The following is a 22,229-nucleotide window of genomic DNA, read 5'->3' as shown; positions in this document are numbered from 1 at the left end:
GCATAAGTATTGGAACAGATTAACTTAAAGTAAATGAAAGCATACAAAACGCCTCGACAACATATGCAAAAAAAAGGAAATAAATAACTAAATAAAAGAGATGGTATCTTAAACTATCAACATTTGAAAATGGTCCATCAAGTCCATAAAATAATTACTTGCGAATCCTCTTCATCACTATCCCCATCAATAGGATCATCTTCATCCTCACTGTCCTTTGCTCGATTTGCTCGATTGAGGCAATTCCCATAGCTACAGAGAGCAGTGCAAGACAAGTTATTTGCCACACAAGGACACCGTCTACTCTCACACTTTGACTTCTTACAATGACAATGTGGAAGCTTAATAGTCTCCTCTGGTGCTCGAGTCAAGTTCATCCAGTCTATGACCAGGTTATCATCTTCCATCTGCCAGCCTTGATTAAGAAGTGAAGGGATGTCCATATTGCATACCGATGACGTTCTCCATATGGCAGCTTGGTAATTATCTCTCTGCTCATGCTTCTGAAGAGTCTGGGTTCGGAGGCATAGCTCATTACAGGGTCTTTGTATGCGGCTTGAAGTGCTTGCACCTTGCTTAGTTTACGGACGGACATTCGTTCTGTGAGTAGAGCAGGGGACAGGTGAATGCCTCCAGCTTTGACAGTATTTCATTAGAGGGTGAAAATTCTGCTGCAATGAACATGTCAACAGACCTCTCTACCTCCATGATCTTCGACACTTTTATCTTCCTCTTCCCATAGAAAACACTTACACGATCATATTCTGTGAATGAAATGCAGTCCAAGAAGGGCATTTCATCTCTGTGGACCGAGTTCCTCAACAAACTTATTCACATCTACAATCCTACTCACTTTCTGGACTGTCTGTAAATAAACGTTCCTCGCAGCTCAAACTTCAGTACATAGACTCAGTGATGGCAATAATAAAACATCCGTATCAAGACTCTTGATTACGTTTCCAGCTTGTCTAGCTGCATACTTGCTGTGTAGAAGCAAACTGCATCCTGCATCCTCGTGATCACATGCTAGTTCCTTGATTTAATACAGCAGTATCAAATGGAAGACCAAATACTGCATTGGAGTCATCAGGAGGAACTTGGATAGGATTTGGGTTTCAGCCGCTCCTCCTCTACCCTCAAACACGTACAGGCGCAGTCAAGTGAGCCTTACAAAAAAAACCTTCTGCAATAATTAACTTCTCCCTAGACAGATGGATAAAGAAAGAGACAAAGAGTAAAAGACAAAATAAATGAAAAAGCAAGAATTAGGATGGATAAAGAGAAATGTGAAAAAGTATAAAGAAATGTGAAAGGAAGTCGGGAAGAGCCCGGATAGATAGATTTCAGCAGTTACTCCCCAGGCTCAACCGCAGCAACATGTACAAAACACAGCAACAGGAACATCACCACCTCTGACAGAGAGCGAGTGGCATTCACTTCCATGAGTAAGAAAAACCTTGGGTTTTCCATGAATTGGTGCAGCTCCATCTTTCCATGCAGCGAACAGGAAATTGACAAACCCCTCCTTGTTTGGCCCATGGTTGCTTTCTCCATATAAACACCACCAACACTCGCCATCCCTCAGCACACTGTCTAAATTTCATCCCAAGTGCTCAAGGGAAATTATGAATTTCTTTATTTTTTCGACTGGTAGATATGCCTGCAGCACTCCGTATGTTGCTAACTCAGCGCCGCATGCACACAAAAAGTAAACATTTAGTGCCGGTGTTGTTTATCATTGTATTTGATTGGTTTACTTTTATGGTATACTTGATTTTTGTCCGATCAAGTATACCATTAAAAAAATTAAAAGATGCCTTTTACATCATTAATTAATTGTTCCGGTTTTTTTTAAAGTTTCAAAAAAAAAAAAAAGTGCAACTTTGGACAAAAACACCAAGCCTATTTGACACATTAATCTGTTGATACATCTTTTGATGCGACATTTACATAATGCCTCAGAGGTAGTGAACGAAACAAAGAAAAACCGAGGTGTCCCATGGCCTAAGCGGTGATTGCCACATTGTAATATATAGAACATCATTTGCCTCCCTCCCCATATTCCCCACAAACCACACCTGGCATGGTTCTGTCCAAGTGCAAGAACGACCCTGCAGAGGCCGTGCGTACTCTCCATATCACCATTTTGTACCGCCTGACGCAGCAGTTCCTCTAGCTGCAGAACGGCGGGAACCAGTTTGAGCAGTGTGTTTACATATCTGTAAAAATAATGGGGTAGGTGGAAGAACACAGTTTGAGCATAAGATTACAAACTATAAACATAGGGGCAATACCCCCTGGCGCTCACCTGGTCGAATAAACAGTATACTACACTGACTAAAGGTATTTTAAACCAACTTGAATGGTTTCTAGAAGACAGGGCAGCAGGTAGAATCATACTAACATAATCATAAGACTTTAAACAAACAAACAAAAACAAAAACCTATTTTGGGGGGCAACCGCTACCTCCCCCACCACCACCTTCCCATCCTGTATACCTCCTCAAAACCCAATTTTTCTAATGCCTTGAACAAACATTGGTACATCAGAAGTGATAAAGGTTGTGGTGAAGTTTCATTGAAATTGTGTATGTTGTTTCAGAGAAAAGAGAAAATACCTATTTTGGGGGGCAACCCCCCAGTAGACCCCTCACAGGCCGATTTTTTTTTTTTTATACTGTGAAGAAACTTTGATACAACACGGGTGATTAAGGTTGTGGTCAAGTTTCATCAGAATTGCGTGTGTATATTCTGAGAAAAAGCAAATACCTATTTTGGGGGACAACCACCCCACCCCTCCACACACACACACCCCCACCCCCCCTCAGGGCCCGATTTTTTTTAAATGCCGTGAACAACCTTTGGTGCATCACAGGTGATGAACGTTATGGTCAAGTTTCATTCAAATCGTGTGTGTAGTTTCAGAGAAGAAAGCAAATATCAATATTTTGGGGGGGGGGGGGGGGTGGCGAGGGGGGGGGGGTGAAACCTGGACCCACTTTGACCCCCCATAGACCCCTTAAACTTCGATTTTCTTCGTGCCGTCAACAAACTTCGGTACAACACGGGTGATGAAGGTTGTGGTAAAGTTTCATCGAAATAGTGTGCGCAGTTTAAGAAAAAAAAGCAAATTCCTATTTGGGGGGTCAAACCTGGATGCACTTTGACCCCCTGGTAGACCCCCTTAGACCCAGCTTATTTTTAATGCCGTGAACAAACTTTAGTCATAACATAACAAGTATCATTTGTGCCAAATTTGGTTGCAATCCCATCAGCGGTTTCAGAGAAGAAGTTTCAAGTGTTTACGGACAGACGGACGGACGACGCGCCATCGCATAAGATCCCCTGAACTTCGTTCCAGGTGAGCTAAAAATAGAAATGTAGTCAGAGCACAATGATCAATTCAATCATTTGTTGATGTTCCCAACTGAGCACTTGACTCACAGCATTGTGATCCCAAGAATAGAATTATTGAGAATGGATGAAGCTGTGTTTTTTTTAGAATCATTTATTAGTCAAGTAATGTTTGTATGTACTAGAGGTGTGCGGTATTACGGTATTACGGTATACCGGTATTACGATTACGGTATACCGGTATTACGATTACGGTATACCGGTATTACGGTATTACGGTATACTAGAGGTGTGCGGTACACCAAACACCCCCAGTATGTTTACATAATGTACTCAGAATGTACTAATGGGACGATATGATATGGATGGGGTATGATATGCTGTGATCAACAACATTTCTTTCAAAAATGACAAAAATTATGAGGTGTATTCCCAAGATCGTGCCGCAGCCCATTGCTCACTGGAGGTGGTCTGACATGGGTACTCCCGCCCAGAGGGTGGGAGTGCGAGCTAGTATGAACAATGACTGGCTGAGTTGCATTCTGTGAAAAACACAGAACTGTCCACTGCCTAATATAACATCAGCTGCTATGCTGTTGACTGCAGCATCAGTAAGCCCTCATGGCTTTTGAAGATTTTTTTTTTGGCAAGATCATCAGCCGAGGCCACTTAGGCCGAGGGAAAGGAATCAATCTGTATAGATACATAATACACACAAGGTGGAAAAAAGGAAACATTTGATCATGCTGAGATTTTCTTAATAACATGGCTGTGAATAAATTTCAAATTTCCTTTGATTGCTTGTGCTACAAACTTTCTATTATTTAGAGGTATTAAACATCATGGGGCAATTTAACATCGAGCAGCGCATCTGTATTTATGGCAGTCCGTTGAAAAAAAAAAAGGACTCCATCTGTGCCTTGCTACATCATCAAGTCAGGAGGTTGTATTTGTATTTAAGCCAAACTGGTAATGGTCATAAGTAAACTATCTTGCAGTGTGCCATCCTGATGATCCCATAATAATGGCAAAACCTGGGACGGCAGCCCTGCATTCATTAACTCATCACCATACAACAACACAACATGCATTTTAAGGCCGTTTTCCCTGCTAGAGCGGGGGTTAGCCTTGCGGTCCCCATGACAATCTTCTCCATTTTGCCCTATTTTCTGCATCTCTCCTTGTTAACCCCCTTGCCCGCATTTCTTCTTCCACCATCTTTACCCAAGTCTTTCTCGGTCTTCCCCGTCCTCTACTTCCTTCGACATTCATTTCCATCACTCTTCTCAACCAGTCACTTTCATCCTTCCTCAACACATGACCAAACCATCTCAACCTGTTCCTCTTCACAGCATCAATCACAGGCTCTATTCCCATCATCTTTCGCAATTCATCATTTGTCTTCCTCTCTCTCAACGATACTCCGCACATCCACCAAACCATTCGCATTTCCACCCTTTCCAGCCTTCGTTGCTGCTCTACGTTCATGACCCATGTCTCGCTCCCATAAATCATAACACTTCTCACACATGCAGCAAACACCTTTCCCTTCAGCTTCAACGACACTCCCCTCCTCGTCAGCACGCCACTCAGTTCCCGTAACTTCTTCCATGCACATCACACTCTTGCAACCGTTGCCGAGTCTGATCCACCTTCTCCATTCAGCATGTCTCCGAGGTAGGAAAATGTTTTCACACCTTCCAGCTTCATGCCGTCTCCAAGATCCAACTCAACATTTCCTCCATCTGCAGCTCCCTCTGTGCACACCTTACATTTGAATGTAGCTGCCACACTGGTTAATGACCCTCTCAGACAACATCATTTTTGATGAACCCACTCAGCGCACATTGTACATTGAATGGAGTTCACTCCGACACCCTTCCTGCACACAGCACATGGCCACTTCCCAGTTATTTCCAACTCACCACATGCTTTACCACTTGCCATCACCTTTGTCTTTCCTATATTCACATTCAGACCTTTTGTCTCGAAACATTCCTTCCACTTGTTCATCTTTTCCTTCAGTCCATCCATACTTTCCGCAATCAACACCAGATCATCTGCATACAACAACTCCCACGGTAAACCCTCCTTTACGTTCTGAGCCAGCACCACCATCACAAGTTCTGGTGTGCGATAGAGAAGCTGATGGAAAACGTGAAAGATGAGGAAGTTGTTGTGGTAGGAGGAGACCTAAATGGACATGTGGGAAGGAGTATGGACGGTTTTGAGGGAGTTCATGGGGGGTTACGGATATGGTGTGAGAAATGGAGAAGGTGAAAGGATTTTGGCATTTGCTGATGGAGCTGATTTGTTGATTTGTAATACTCAGTTCCAGAAAGGGGATTTTTTTTTTTTTTTTTTTTTTTTTTTTGTATACAAGATCGAGGCTCGTGAAAGAGTAAACATTAATCACACAGAAAGACAAACCGACACATAAAACATATAACATCGGGAGCGGTAGACAAGATGGGGAGAGAGGGGGAAGGACACAAACACAACATTTGAGAGCAGGGACCGAGAGACATGGAGACATCGAGAGATCTGAGAAAGGGCGAGGGCTTTGTGGGGGGGGCATGGGAAGGGGGCGGTGGGAGAGGTATAAAACATATGGACACTGCCAGGACTTCCAGGAAAGAAGTTGGAATTTCAAACAAGGTGGATCTAGGGTGAATTAGCGGGGGTAGAAAAGATCAAGGTTTTGGATGGGGGAAGATAAGAGATGGTGGTGAACAGCTGTTTTAAAGACCTGGAGGGAGGAGTGGGATTGAAGGGAGTGAGGGAGTTTGTTCCAGAGGCGGGAGAAAAGAGGAATGAAAGAGTGAAGGTGAGCAGAGAGCCGAGATTTCGGCAGTTTAACCATCAGAGGGTTGCTGGCAGATCTTGTGCGACCTGTAGGAATATTTGGGGGACAGAGCACAGAGAGAGCTGGGGGTGCAAGGCCGGAGAGGAGTCGGTAAAAGACAGAAAGACCACCTACCTGCCTGCGGTGAGTGAGTGAAAGGCCCTCAGAGATAGCTTCATCGCGGGAGATTCCAATAATTCTGAACGCTTTGGTTTCAACAGCGTGAAGCCGAGCTAGGTGTGAGGCAGGAGCACCGGCCCATAGGGGAGAACAGTATTCCATTGAGCTGCGGATGAAAGCCTTGTATGTGGTGAGGAGCTCAGGTGTGCCGAGGAAGGACTTCGCACGACGGAGGATGCCCAGTCGGCGACTGGCTTTGGAGGCCAGCTTGGAAATGTGGTTTTCCCAAGAAAGATCATGGCAGATAGTGAGACCCAAAATCTTGATCGACAGAACTTCTTGGAGAGGATTGTTGAGAAAGTAGATGGGAGGGTTGTCCAATCGATCTTTTCGGAGAGACATAGTAAGAGTGTGAGATTTGTCAGGATTGAAAGACATGTTCCACTTGTTTGACCAGTCTGTGATTTTGTCCAGGTCTTCAGAGAGTGAGGAGGCAGCAGACTGCCGATCTGAGGGAAGAGGAATGGAGCGGCAGAGAGTGGAGTCATCAGCAAAGAGATAGAGAGGATTTTCGAGAGAGTCAGAGAGATCATTGATGAAGACCAGAAAAAGCACGGGGCCCAGAACACTGCCTTGGGGAACTCCAGCCTGAACAGGAAGAGGAGATGAGAGAAACCCATTCAGGGCCACACGTTGACGATGACTAGAGAGGAAGTCCGCCAGCCATGCGTGGAGATTTCCATGGATACCAAAGGAGGAGAGTTTGGTGAGCAGAGCGGGGTGCCAGACCGTGTCGAAGGCACGTGATATGTCGAGGGAGACAGCTCTAATTTCCTGTTTGGCATTGAGGACCTCCATCCATTGTTGAGACAGCAGAAGCAGCATGTCCAGAGTAGAGTGACCTGGTCTGAAACCAAATTGATGATCAGAGATCAAGCCATTGGAGAAGAGGAAAGATTTCATATCCGAAGCAATGATGGATTCCATGACTTTGCTGATAAATTGGGAGAAGGCTGATTGGTCTGTAGTTGCTAGGATCTGTTTTTGCACCTTTTTTGTGCAAAGCGGTGATGTTGGCTGATTTCCAAGCAGATGGCAGTTGACCTTGAGCAAAAGAGAGGGTGAAGAGAACAGAGAGAGGGTGAGATAGAGCAGCAGAGCAGGATTTTAGGACCCGTGGGCTGATGCCGTCGGGTCCAGTTGCAGAATCAGAGTCGAGGGTTGACAGAAACTTTTCCACCTTGTCAGGAGGAAAGGACACGGAGTCCAGGAGCAGCAGGGTACGACTGGGTATGGTGGGTACAGAGAGGGATGGGTTTGGGACACAAGATTTAGAGGCAAACACAGAGTTGAGGCATTCAGCTTTTTCACGTGCGGAGTCAGCTGTGTAGCCGTTTGAGGTAAGGGAGGGGATGGAGGGGGAACAAACACCAGAAACGGATTTGACCAGACGCCACCAGGATTTGGAAGAGGGAGACAGGTAAGAGAGTTCGGTCTTGAGAACGGAGAGATATTGTTTCCTGGCTCTCCTGAGGGTGGACACACACTTGTTTCGGGCTTTGTGAAAGGAAATGAGATTTCCTTCCGTTGGATTTGCTTTCCAGGAGACGAAGGCAAGTTGTTTCTGGGCAACAGCCTCACCACAATATTCCGTGTACCATGGACGGGAGGAAGGGTATGACAACTGAAGACGAGATGGGATAAATCTGTGCATGAGAGAGCAATTTACTTTGGAAGAATTCCCAGGATGAGTTGATGTCAGAGGTGGTAGAGATGGGAGACCAGTCCAGATGATTGATGGCTGCTTGAAGACCGTGCCAGTTGGCCTGAGTGAAATGCCAGACTCGTCGATGCTGAGCAGGCTCCCTGAGGATGGTCAGAGAGATGTCCACTTTAACAAGGACATGATCAGATGATCCAATCGGAGCAGAAGAAGACCAGCAGACATTTTCAGGGAAGTTAGTCATAACCAAGTCCAGAAGAGAAGATGTTCCGTTGACTGAGATCCGGGTCGGGAAGTTGACAGATTGTGTCAGTCCCAGTGAGTCGCAGAAGTCCTTTGCTGAGGAGCCATGGCTGGTGAGAGAGGTACCCACACCCAGCCAACTGGCATGATGACAGTTGAAATCACCACATATGAGGAAGAGAGAGTTGGGATGAGTAGATAGAAGTTGGTCCATATCATCAGACAGCGAGATGTAGATGGAGTCATCACTGTTTGGTGGACGGTACAACACACATATGAACAAGAGGTGGGAGCGAAGGGGAAGCCGTAGCCAGAGGTATTCCTGGGGGTGAGGTGGAGAGAGTGCAGTGCAGGGCGAGTGAGGAAGAGAGTTTTTGATAAAGATAGCAACCCCGCCTCCAGGACGAGGCTCAGGTCTATCATACCGGAGGAGGGAGTAGCCCGGGAGAGATACTATGGAATCAGAGACATCATAAAGGAGGAAAGTTTCTGTTAAGCAGATCACGTCTGGTTTGACAGAAGCAACTTGTATGGAGAGATCAGTTAAGTTTGAACGAAGGCCCCGGATGTTTGAGGTCCATACCGTTAATGAAGAGGAAGGGGGAGCATCAGATACAGAACAGGGGGGAGGAGGGGTAGGGTAAGATGTGGAAGAGGTGGAAGAGGTAGGGAGAGCTGTTGAAGGTGTGTCAGAGATTTCAGAATAGCTCGGAGAAAGGGAAGGATGGGGCGGACAAAAGGTTTGATGGTGATTGGGTGAGCCACAATGAGGTGTTATTTGAGGAGGGGAAGAGCGAGGCAGAAGGTTGGGGGAGATGGAGGTGAGAGTTTGAAGGGGGAAGAAGCGGGGAGGACGCTTTGAGGAGGGGGAGTGAGAGGGGGGAAATTGAGAAGCAATGAGGGTGGGGAGATTTGAAGGGGAGGGGTGAGGGGGGAGTTTGGGAGGGAAGGGACAAGGGGAGGGATTTGAAAGGGATGGGATATGGGGGAGATTTGGAGGGGAGGGGTGAGGCAGGAGTCTAGGAGGGGAGGGGCGAGGGGGCGTCTTGGCGGGGAGAGGTGAGGGGGTAGTTTAGGAGGGAGGGGGCAAGGGGGGAGATTTGAAAGGGATGGGTGATGGGGAAGATTTGGAGGGGAGGGGTGATGGGGAAGATTTGGAGGGGAGGGGTTATGGGGAAGATTTGGAGGGGAGGGGTGAGATTGGATTTTTGAAAGTGTACGATTTATGGGAAACGAACATTTATTGCAAAATGAGTTTCTTGTGACCTTCGAGTTAAAAATACGTTTAAGGACGCTGGATGGAGGATGGAGTGCAGGAGAGTTTAGGGAATGTAGAAAAAAGGCACTATAGGAGATGGATATTTTTTTTGGGATGAAATGATTTGGTGAGCAAGTCGAAAGCAGCCTTTTAAAGAAGAAGCAGAAAAAGGTGTTATAAAATATGACGGAATACATAACTTGAGGGGAAAGTGTAAACATTGAAGGTTAATGAGTGAAAACTATCTGGGGAAATGGGGGAGAAACACGTGGTCGAAGAACGAACGAACGAATAAGAATGAATAAACGAATGAGAACAGAGAAGGAATTTTTTTTTTTTTTTTTGAGTTGAGATTTACACAAGGAAGTAGGCTATGGGTGAAAAGACTGGGAATACAGAGAACGAAAGTTATTGGATCACAAACGACAGACCGCTGAGAGAAAAACAAAACCTCAAGGTTGTACAGTGCACACTGTACAAGGCCTCAAGACACGACACGAATTAACACGATTTTCAATACAGGTATGAAAGATTTGCACCGAAAAATCTTCGTCGGGACACAATATACGTACAACACCATAAATAAATACAGTTTTAACGAAAATACAAATGGGAACAATCACTTAACTTCGATTTCAAATCGTTCGCGACGCGGCAAAGGCCTTGCTCGCGACACGGCAAACAGACGATCAATTTATGAAAGATAAACACCGAGAAACAACCAAAGTTGCACACAATAACTTCACACACCGAAAGATAAATACAGTTTCGACAAAATACAATTGTGAACAGACAACTTCGAAAAACGTGGAGACCGTGTGGAGCTTCGAAAATCCCTCCCACCGTCTCCGAGATCTGATAATAAGGGATAATAAGCTTGTCCATTTAATAAGCTTGTATTTAATAATAAGCTTGTCCATTCCTTCTCTTCATCGCTCCGACCAACCTGCGGAGCATATCCCGAGATGACGTTCACCAAGAGCTTTCCAATCATCATTCTCACCATCATCAACCTTTCACTCACTCTAGTCACACTCACCACACTGTCCACAAACTCCTCAGAAAACAGGACACCAACACCATTCACGCCCTCCGGGCACCCTTGCCACACAAACTTGTATTTCTGTCCCAACCTACCCTTCACCATTCTCACACGACTTCCCTTCCATCTCGTCTCTTGCACACAACATATGTCCACTCTTCTTCTGACCGATACTTCCACCACTTCTCCTGATCTCCCTGTCATTGTCCCTACATTCCATGTCCCAAACCTCAGAAACCGATCTCCACTTCGGGCTGTACCCTGCCCATATGTAGTTGTAATTGTCATGGTTCTCTTTTTGAGGCAATGTTTTTATGGCCGGATGCCCTTCCTGTAACCAACCCTCTTAGTCGCCTCTTACAACACGCAGGGATACAGTGTACCTATTCTAACCAGGGTACACACCGGGATTAGCGCAACTGAGAGGTGTGTGTGTGTGTGTGTGTGTGTGTGTGTGTGTGTGTGTGTGTGTGTGTGTGTGTGTGTGTGAGAGTGAGAGTGAGAGTGAGAGTGAGAGTGAGAGTGAGAGTGAGAGAGAGAGAGAGAGACACATGAAAGCCCGCTTGGGGTTTGTAAAAGAGCACCTGAAGGAATCTCACACTGTGAGAAACAAGCTTCTGGGGCTTTCATGTGTCTTTCACTGAGGAGAGGCTTCCGTCTGGCCACTCTGCCATGAAGCCCAGATCGGTGGAGTGTTGCAGCGATGGTTGTCCTTCTGGAAGTTTCTTCCATCTCCACATAGGATCTCTGGAGCTCAGCCAGAGTGACCATCGGGTTATTGGTCACCTCTCTTACCAAGGCCCCTCTCCCCCGATTGCTCAGTTTGTCCGGGCGGCCAGCTCTAGGAAGAGTCCTGGTTGTTCCAAACTTCTTCCATTTAAGAATTATGGAGGCCACTGTGCTCTTGGGAACCTTCAATGCAGCAGAGGTTTTTTGTAGGCTTCCCCAAATCTGTGCCTCGACACAATCCTGTATCTGAGCTCTGCAGGCAGTTCCTTTGACCGCATGGCTTGGTTTTTGCTGATATGCATTGTAAGCTGAGACCTTATATAGACAGGTGTGTGCCTTTCCAAATCAAGTCCAATCAATTGAATTTACCCCAGGTGGACTCCAATCAAGGTGTAGAAACATTTCAAAGATGATCAAGAGAAATGGGAGGCATCTGAGCTAAATTTCAGGTGTCATAGCAAAGTGTATGAATACTTATGTCAATGTAATATTTCAGTTTTTTCTTTTTAATAAATTTGCAAAACTTTCTAAAATCCTGTTTTCTCTTTGTCATTATGGGGTATTGAGTGTAGATTGATGAGGGAAAATGAATTTAAACGATTTCGGCATGAGGCTGCAACATAACAAAATGTGAAAAAAGTGAAGGGGTCTGAATACTTTCTGAATGTACTGTATATATATATTGTTACGGATCTCCGAGACGGCACTCCCCTTAGCAAGGGGGGGTTAATCGCCTTGGCCTTTTAAGCTGGCCGTCTCTCGTCCTGGTACTTGTAACGCTCTTTTGCGGGGTGGAATTGATCAGGGTTATTGGTCAAGGTGTTCTCCCGAATACCTTTACCAATCCCTCCGCAAAACAGGGAGACAAGTACCGCTCGAACCACGGACAAGATGGTATTTGCCGAGCGGTTTAGCAATCCGCAGCCCGAGCCATTAACAAAAGACTAACCCGATTCCGAGCGTTGGCCAAATCGTGCCACAGGTACTCAATGGGAAGAAGGGACTAAAGCGATCGGGGGAAAGAAGAAGCCAAAGTAAGGAATACCAGACATTTATTAATTATGTACAAAAACCAAAGAACCAAAGAAGAAACGAAAGTAATATACAGTGAAGAAGAAGACAGGGCAGCCTTAGGCAGTCTTATATTATTCCCCAGGACAACAAACAGGACAGACAAACAGACTTACACGAAAGGGAATAGCAGGCAGGAATGACTGGAAGAAGGGATGAGAAGGCCCAGGCAGACGGTAGGTGTCGAGGTCCGGCTCCAGGAGTCGACTCGCGTCGCGGCGGGAAAACCCTGGCAGGCAGCAAGCGCGTATCGTTCACCGCGAGTGGACGTTGCATATAGCGATGGGACTGGGATGCTCCGTCTAAAACAAATGGCTCGTGTCAACGCTCTCTCCCTTGAACAAGATGCCAGTTCGTCGCGCACTCCAGGTCCTTCCCCTCTCGTTGGTACCTTCTCACGCGTCTCTCTCGCAACTCTTGAACCCTCGCACTCAACTGGCCAAGCAGTCCTTCGTAGCCGCTTTTACTGCTCGTGTTGGAATCAAGCCGCGCTTCATAGACCCACGCCCGCGATGGTCTTTCGTCAGCCCTGGTTGGCTGGTGGGGGCTCGCTGGCCCCGACTCGGGTGGTGCGTCGGCGTGCCATGCCCGTGATCTGGCGGCTCCGCCCCCTTCTTCCTCGGCTGGACCGCATGGCTAATGGCGGCTTGCGGCAATCAAACGAACCAAGACAAGGGGCAGCGAACGCTGCTCGACCGTTACTTTGCGGAGACGTGGGTGAGGCGATTGGGGAAATTGAAAGGGGCCTATCTTATTTGATTAATGCAACGCAGATTCAACTACTGGGAACAGATCCTTAACTGAAACACATAATAATGAAATAACTACGGAGAGGTCCTATGGTTCGCTACGTGTTGTACATGGACTAACTAGGGTGCGATCTTTAACAAACCAATTGATGGGGATATTTACAGGGGAACATTTATAAGGGAAACATTTACTAAAATTTACTAGTGAAGGTTCTAAAAACCATAACAATATATATAGAATACATTTATACACAATACACCATTACATAAAGTACGGTACATGAAAAAACGAATGTGTTGGACAGTACGTCAGTATTTATGGGAGCCGTTAGCTGCATAACTTATAGAGCATGACACCTTGTCTTCATTCTTCCATTTAGATTATTATCAATGTGTGATTGTTGTTCAAAACATCTTATGGCGAGCGCACTTAACACGTTTCACCAAAAGTGTTTGCTAAAACCGTTTGACTTTCTCATTATCCATATATGAACCCATATGGCTCCAATGATGTTCATATCAAGGATGTGCACGACAAGGCATCTTTGTGAGTGTTCCATTGGCCTCTTTCCATTCCAGATAAATTTTACGACATTGGCTGCTCACTTGGGATAACTGTCATGTTGGAAGATGCATCTCAACCCAATGGTACGTGTTCCTGACGGAACAGTACGATGGATCAGGACTTGCTTGTACCTGTCGGCAGTCGGTGTACATCCAATTTTAATGCAATTCTTCAACACCCTTGGCTGATTTACATCCTCCCACTTGATTTTATGCAACCTCACCCATGCTGTAGCTTCACTGTAGCTGTTGTTCACCGACTGCCGCCTCGTTCCCTGGCCCACCTTCGAACAAACTGCTGTTGAATATGAGCTTAAATCAAATACTGGAATTCTGGAATCGAATACTCCCTCCTGCGTTGATTACCCAATTGGCTTCAGATGGCAATCAATGACCTCAGCTGAATAGGCTCCTTTTATTATATACTGTGTGGGAATGTCACATGTTGATTGTTGACAGCAAATGTCACGCGATATTGAGTATCACGTGACCTTTGCTGTTGAGTGTCACTGCCGTTGATTATTGGCAAACGATTCAAACTTGGACTCGTCTGCAAAGAGCACCTTCCTCTCAAGGTTTGCTTATTGCATCATTTCATTCCATTCCGCTGCCCACTGCAGCCATTCTATTTGATTCCCTCTCCCCAGCAAAGGTTTTCTGGCAGCGAGACCACATTGAGCTAACGCACATCTTACTGTTCTTCAAGAAATCTTAACATCTGCAATTTCAACCAAGAAATTCACATCTCTACTACTACATTGTCGTCTATCAGGTAGAGAACATACCCTGAGGTACTTAACATCACATCCATTTAAAAGCAATATACATTCACAGGATGCCCCTCTACACCATTGGAGGATACTTGAGCATCTGCAGCACAATGCCGAGATTCAATCCGAGATGAAAACCACTCGGTGGTGATAATGTCGGACGTGAGCTCTGCCTCATCAGCTAGACTAGTTTGAGGTGCTGTAATTTTTGAATGATATATTTATCTTAAACCAGACTCGGTACGGTAATGGTTAGCGAGCATCCGCTCCGAGTCTGGGAGGTTGGTGGGTCGAATCACGACCGAATCATACAAAAGACTTTAAAAATGGAGACGTCAAGCTTCCAAGCTTGACGCTCAGCATTTAAGATGAGTGAACACAGACAAGCAATGCTGGGTAGGCAATGGCAAACTACCTTGCACAACCCTTCCCAAGAAACAGCTTTGGCAGCATAAATGCTCTGTAAAGAATATGGTGCATCCAAAAATCCCAAAAAATAATTATCTTTAGTTTTATAAAAATGCAGATTGAGGTTGCATTGAATCACTTTCCATGTCAGTTGCTCTTTCAACAAACCATTCAAAAGCAACCATTTTATTATAATGGCCTCTTCAGAAGGGAGTTGGTTTCATGTTAATGTGATCAGAAAGCTTTCACTTGTACTATGGGAGACGGAATCACATTGGTTGGGAGCCAAAGGTAATTTGTAAAAGGCAGTCCACAACGTGCAACAACATTGCCAGGAAAATTTCATCTGCAGAAATTGATAATTTGCATACAAATAATATCATTAACACAAAGGACAAATAAACATGGCACTCGAGAGGCGCGTATGTGCTTTATCGAAATTAGGTATGCTCATTTACACCGTTATGCCAACCCAGCGGACTTCAAGAATGCACTCGTGGTACCTTGGGACCACGCGCTGCAGAACGAGTAGATGCTGATCGCATCACAACGATAATGCTTCCCGACGAGGGATCACTCGACTTGTATACGCTGCAATGTCGCACATTTGGTGAGCGAGCACGCCAGGTAAAAGCCATAAGTGACAAAGTTAAACACTTTGTTGACAACTGAACTTACACCCCACACACAAAGGGAAATCAATATATTGTCAAAGATTTGTGTAAAGTGTAGAACTCACCAACTCATAAAAGGAAGTTCAATTCAAAATACTCGAAGATTATGGATACAATTATTCGAGCATTCTTATAATTTTGGGAAGCATCTTTCATAGTTCTGGACCACCTGTACAATTTAATAAAAGGGCTGACAGAATGCCCTAGAGGTACGCACACTCACCTCTAAGGTGTCTGGCCTTGGTTCGAATCTTGACCCAGCTATAAATTGTCATCCCGGTGTTTCACAGGCAGGGCGATTCATCAGTGCCTGTGCCGTCCCTCAGATGGACCTTAAACCGGGCGTCCCGTCTACCGACATTACGTTGGTGGACGTTAAAGATCCCATGGTGTTCTTTGTAAAGTGTAGGTGAGCTATTACCGACACCAGGGCCAAATTCCAAATTTATGCTCCAACCAACAGAGGGCATTGCATCAGCCACACAGCCATGACCTCAGCCAATGATGCTACCCCGCAGTCTTCTGCTGCATTCGATATAGAAGCAGAAGAAGAAGAAGAACAACAACAACAACAACAACAGCAAAAACAGGGGTAGATATTAACCTTCAAATTTTGCTGTCCTTCAGATAAGTGAGGGAGAAAAAAAAAATACTTGTCGAACTCACAACATGGTTTGACTGAAATTTTAACTCATCTAACACCACTATCTATTTTAGTTTCTGCTGTTGACATGGCGAAGCTCATCTCATTCAGAATTTCATGTTCAACTCTCACCTAAATACACTTACTAACTAGAACGGTACTAGGTAGAGCACATAGGTTTCAGCCTATGTGCATAGGTAGAGCACATAGGCAGCAGCCAGGCTGAACAGTTTACATTTTGTATCCCACTGATAGGCCGGATCTGGATCAGGACCTGAACCAGTCTAATTGGCTCGTTAATGTCACCGAACCAACTCATCCAACACATTACATCTGAATCTGTCCACAACTTTTTGAAATATCGTGCTTTAATTTTTATTACATTTTTGGGCCCCATCTCTCAAAAAGGTGAAGTGTCACTTAAATAAATAAATAAAAACTCTCAAATCTGGATCCAGATCAGGATCTTCACCAAAATCGAATTAGTCCTGGCGACGCACCCAACCTGTCCACCAAGTTTTCTCTGAATACATTCATAATTGTTGCGATATTATGCAATACTGGATATCGTTTTTAGCCCCATCTCTCAATGGTCAAGAATCAGTTAAAATTATAGTATCCGGATATGGATATTCACCAAACTCGGATCATTTCAAGCTTGTCACTCACCAACCTATCAATCAAATTTCGTCCGAATCTATCCATAACTTTGACATATCATGCTCACAGAAAAATACAGACAAACAAGGGTGAAAACATAACCTCCGTCCACCTTCAGTGGTGGAGATAATAAACTAATATTGAAAATAAATATTCATTATGAAAAAAAAAATGATGAAGACTGTATAAAAGAGAACTCAACCATCGAACACCAACATCGAGTGGACCGTGTATATCGTCATTTTCACAAGGCAAAAGCACACACCTGGATACTGTGGACTGTAGTTGTATTAAATGCGGTAAATGTGCACACTTCATTGCTGGAGTCAGTAAATGAAGATATACTTTTGTTTGCATCTTTCAATAAGATGAAGAGCTTGTCTTCATCCTGACCATCTGCATCTCCTGGAATTCTAACAGGGCGTGCATTTTGGACGACGTGACCTCAGTCCCCTTATCTGCCGCAGGTGCAGAGCACATTTTGCATCATCGGCTTCTCGACTCAGACCATGTCCATATACTGTGGATATACACGAGTGATTCATAATGATTCCGATCGGACTTGATATTCTTAACGGCAGAAAAGCTACTCTCAAAAATGGCTCATTATAATGGCAGGGACAAAATGAAGCCTACAAACTCTAACATGTTTTGGAATCTGTACTCTGAAAGGCACAGCTCTAATATAGACGCCGAGGCACAAGGTTTTGTGAGATCTAATGCGTGCTCAAGAGGTTTGCTTTCACTTTCGGTGTTCAAGTAGAATGGAAGCTACCGGCAGTATTTCTCTATTTCTGATTTTACAGGTCGCTAATTGGCTTGTCCCAGAACTTTTTATCAGAAATACGCTTGCCGTGTTGAACGGAAATATAGATGTGTCCACCGAACATTGTGTGCACACAATGTGATGTGAACTTGTGATGTGCACACACTTATTCCTGTCCGAACATAATTTTCTCTTTCATCATACCTGTTCTATTTCGTCACAGCTTCGTCCACTTCATCACAGGATTGTGTTGTTGAGGTAAATGTGAATAAGAAGCCCCATTCTTCACAGGTTTCCAGGAACAGCCATTTTACTTTGCAGACAGAACGGAATACGTGACATAACTCGTAAAAACATTATATTTCTTCGCCAGCAACACCTTTATGGTCACCCATCATTTATTCCCACCTGGTCCCAAGTGGCCGCTTGGCATGGCGCAGACATGCACAAGGGTGGCATTTTGAGCTATTGAGGTTGTTTGAAAATTTCAGCTTTCACTATATATCCTGATATTTATTTGCAGAATGATGCACACCCTTGGTTACCAACTTTGCATTCGTTACAATCTGATGTCAGTTGAGCCTACATAATCACCTACTGCAGAAGCATTAGCGACTCTTGGATCTGAAAAGTGCGCCAATACGGGGCCTTCGTTACAGCTGCCATTTTGTTTCCTTCGTGGTGCAAAGGGGGCTCGGAGTGTAATAACAGAGTGTGCTGCGAATGTGATGTTGCTAGATGAAAGAACCTTTCCAGTTACTGAAATGAGTTGGGAAAGCATCCTCCAGGAATACTTCACTGGCTTGGTTGAAGGCATGGTTAACTTGTGAAAAGCAGGATTTAGGGAGGAGAAGGCAGTGCTTTCAGCTTCTCCAACATGAGTACAGTCCACAATGCAAACGAGACAGAATGGTTCTTGAATTAGAATTGTGTATTCTCCGTTTAAAAGCCAACAGAATAGGATCCAACATCAAACAAGAATATTGATGTGGTTAAAGATTTTTCAGTGGCTTGTGGATGTATCTTTTTAAAACAGAGCAGATTCTTGTTTTTTTTCACCGATGTGACACAAAGGAACGAGCAAGGCCTTGGTCATTATAACTAGCAAACAGTTCAAAGAGGATGAGCCCCAGAATTGAAGCGGACATGGACACAAAGCTATATATAGTCAGTCTTGTTTGTCCATCATGGAATGCTCAAATATATTTGCAGCAAAACACTGTGGTTCAAGATGATTTCACATGAGATTTCAAACAAAACAAGACAAGTTTGGCGAAAATGACTCCCCCCTCCGCACCGTTCAACTACTATCTTTCCATTATCCCATTGACCCATTCCTTTCACCGCATTTCCGAAACGAAATAGTACTTAAAACACTGACGCATTCCAAACAACATGTCCGAGTGGTCATATCAAGACTTCGAAAGTTGCAGAAAAGAAAGCACAACCCAGCTGTCAGCAGCCATAACCTCCATCCTTATTTATGCTGCGCACTAAAATCTCTTGTTGCTGAGCAAGTATCAGAGACCATGGCAAAGATCACTAGGAAATGGAAGTGGGCATTCTTTCTTTGCATGTCTCTATGAAGTTGAGGCATGTAAAAGAGCTACCACAGAGAATGGACCAGAACAAAATACAACAAAAAAGAACAAAGTAGGAAGGGGGTGAGGGGCAACACCAACAGTTAGGTATCGGGATACAACCGAGGGAGCCTTGGAGGGAGAATTGGCATAAGAACGATAGTAAGGGGAGGGGAGGATGACACAGGATGCGGACACAAGGGGTGAGCAAGCTAGATACAAGTTAAAACACAGAAGGCATAACACCTAGTATAAAGCAGAAATGGAACAAAAATAATGAGGGTGAGGGAGAGGGGTGAAAACACAATAACCTTTTTTTATTATTATTGTAAACTTGACAAATTTCAGTCTTCGGACTGCCTTCTCCAGTGTTTAATGATTTCAATAAACCGAAATGAATGAATCAATGAATAACCTATAGCAGAAGGCTTGGGTAGGGTTAATGACGATATACCAAATCATGAGTAAGGATGAAGGATGACGTGAGGTGGTGAACAGCGGTCTTGAAGGCCCGAAAGGAAGAATGGAACTGCAGAGTAGGGAAGGTGGTTCCACAGGCGAGAGAAAAAGTGAACAAATGAGTGGAGGTGAACAGTGAGCCTGGATTTTGGGAGTTTAACAAGTTGGTTGCTGGCAGACCATGTCCACCCTGCAGAAACATATGAGGGACAGAGTCAAGAGAGGGCATAGGGTGAAACATGATAAAGGAGGTGGCAAAATAGAGTTGCCACTTATCTGTCTCCAATGCAGAAGTAACAGATGCAGACACCAAACTTCGTCGTAGGAGATCTCAATTATTTTAAGGGCCTTGCATTCCACAGCATCAAGAAGGGCAAGGAGTGAGGCAGGGAGGGGCACAAGCCCAACGTGGAGAGCAGTATTCCATCAAGCCGCGAATTAAGGCCTCATAGGTTGTCAAAAGTTCAGATTGGCCAAGGAAAGACCTTGCATTCAGATGGAGGATGTCCAGTCGGCGGCTGGCTTTGGCGCCATCTTAGAAATATGGTTTGCCCAAGAAAGTTCATGGCTGATGGAGAGGCTCAAAGGTTTGAATGACTTAACCTCTACAAGTGCTTTGTTTAGGAAGTCGATGGTAGGGTTTGCCAAACGTTCCGTTCAAAGAGACATGGTGAGTGCATGGGAGTTGTTGGGGTTGAAAGACATACTGCAAGTGTTGCACCAGTTCCTGATTATATAATGGTCTGCAGAGAAGGAAGACACTGCCACATGACTTGTAAAAATGACTTGCCTGAAGGATGAGAAATTATAGGACAGAGGGTGGAATCCTCAGCAAAATGATAAGCAGGATTTTCCAGAGAATAAGCAGGATTTTCCAGAGAATAAGCAGGATTTTCCAGGGAATAAGCAAGAAGTGGAGGAACAAAACTGGACCCAAGACACTATCTTGGGACACTCTAGCCTTGACAGGTAGAGAGGAGAGGAGAAGATCCCTTTCAGAGCGATATGCTGACTTCGGGAGTGGAGTAAGTCAGTGATCCATGAAAGGAGGTGCCTTGGATGTCATAAAGCAAAGAGTTTGGAGATCAAGGAGGGATGCCAGATTGTATCAACTGGATCTGCCTATGTTGTTTAACTTGCACTGATACAATTAACATCATTGAACGATTATTACTTTTTCTACAAGAAAACATTCACATTAACCTCGAACGACACTCGTCTAAATACACAGAAAATCAGATGTCAGGCCAATGGAAGCTAAGCTCATAAGAGTCTGTGCCCAGTGATGGTCACCCAGACAGGATTCTAGCACACAATGATCAAAACCTTTTTGAATAACATTACACAATCTTTAACATCAATGAGCAAATTTTTGACCTCCCCCCCCCCCCCCGACTGAATTCAATACAATTGTAAGGATATTTTGGAAAGTTGATGCTTCCTCATAGGTAGGTCACTCAGTAGATGCATCATAGCTTCCCTCAGGGCATTCAGTCAATCACGTGGTGGGATGGCATCACATGTACAGTCATATGAAAAAGTAAGTACACCCCATGTAAAGTTTTGACTTTTTCAACATATTTCAACGTACAGCTATTTGATCTTCATTTCAACAATATTGATAGATAAAGGTGATATAATATAACAAATATCATGAAACATTTACATTTTGTGTTGTAAATGTGTGTGGTGTTGGGCTAGCCCAACCAACAGCCCAACAGCCCAATAGCCCAACACCAACAGCCTGGTGTTGGGCTAGCAGCTAGGGTGCCAGCTTAGGATCCTAGGATCCTGGGTTTGAATCCCGGTCGATCGCTGAATTAACGCCAGGGGGGTTGACTCAGCCTGTCATCCTTCCGAGGTCCGCAAATTGAGTACCAGTTCACTGGTAATTCCCTGTTTGTCGTAAAAGGCAACAAAAAGGGTTGGCGGCAGGAAGGGCATCCGGCCGTAAAACATTGCTTCAAAAAGGGGACCAACAAAAACAACAACAACCACGGTGCCCGAAAAAAGGCCAACCCCCGCATTATGGGGAAAAAATGGCCTAAAAGGTGGTTTTATTTACATTTTGTAGTCCATTGTATAATTTAAATAAACATAAATGCAAATTTCGCATGTGGAAAAAGTAAGCACACCCTTGGCTTCAATAGGTGGTATTGCCCCCTTTGGCAGAAAACAACCTCAAGCAGGCGTTTCTTTTAACTGTCTACCAGTCTCTGACATCGACTGGGAGAAATTTTTCACCCACTCCTCCATACAGAATTCTTTCAGCTGTGCAATGTTTGAGGGGTTTCTTGCATGCACAGCTCGTTTCAAATCCCCCCACAACATCTCGATGGGATTTAGATCCGGGCTTTGACTTGGCCATTCCAGAACCCTCCATTTCTTTCTTTTCAGCCATTCCTTGGTGGATTTACTGGTATGTGTAGGGTCATTGTCATGTTGCAATGTCCACCTTCGGTTGAGCTTCAACTTTCTGACAGATGGCCTCACATTATCCTCAAGCACCCTCTGGTACAATGAAGAATTCATAGTGGATTCTATGATGGTGAGTTGCCCAGGCCCTGATGC

The 22,229-nt window shown here is 44.6% G+C and overlaps 1 protein-coding gene across 3 annotated transcripts in view; it reads right to left on the bottom strand.

The window, feature by feature from the left end:
* IPO13 (importin 13) overlaps positions 1 to 22,229 on the bottom strand; it is a 308,248-nt gene that overhangs the window by 165,773 nt on the left and 120,246 nt on the right. For all 3 annotated transcript variants that reach the window (XM_068112643.2, XM_068112650.2, XM_068112659.2), the window contains exon 5: positions 2,079 to 2,219. In XM_068112643.2, the coding sequence (XP_067968744.1) occupies positions 2,079 to 2,219 (141 nt within the window). The remainder of the gene's footprint in view (positions 1 to 2,078; positions 2,220 to 22,229) is intronic.

Source organism: Myxine glutinosa, chromosome 1, assembly GCF_964187855.1.
Source record: "Myxine glutinosa chromosome 1, kmMyxGlut1.1, whole genome shotgun sequence".
NCBI lineage: Eukaryota > Metazoa > Chordata > Myxini > Myxiniformes > Myxinidae > Myxine > Myxine glutinosa.
This window is presented reverse-complemented; position numbering and strand designations above follow the sequence as displayed.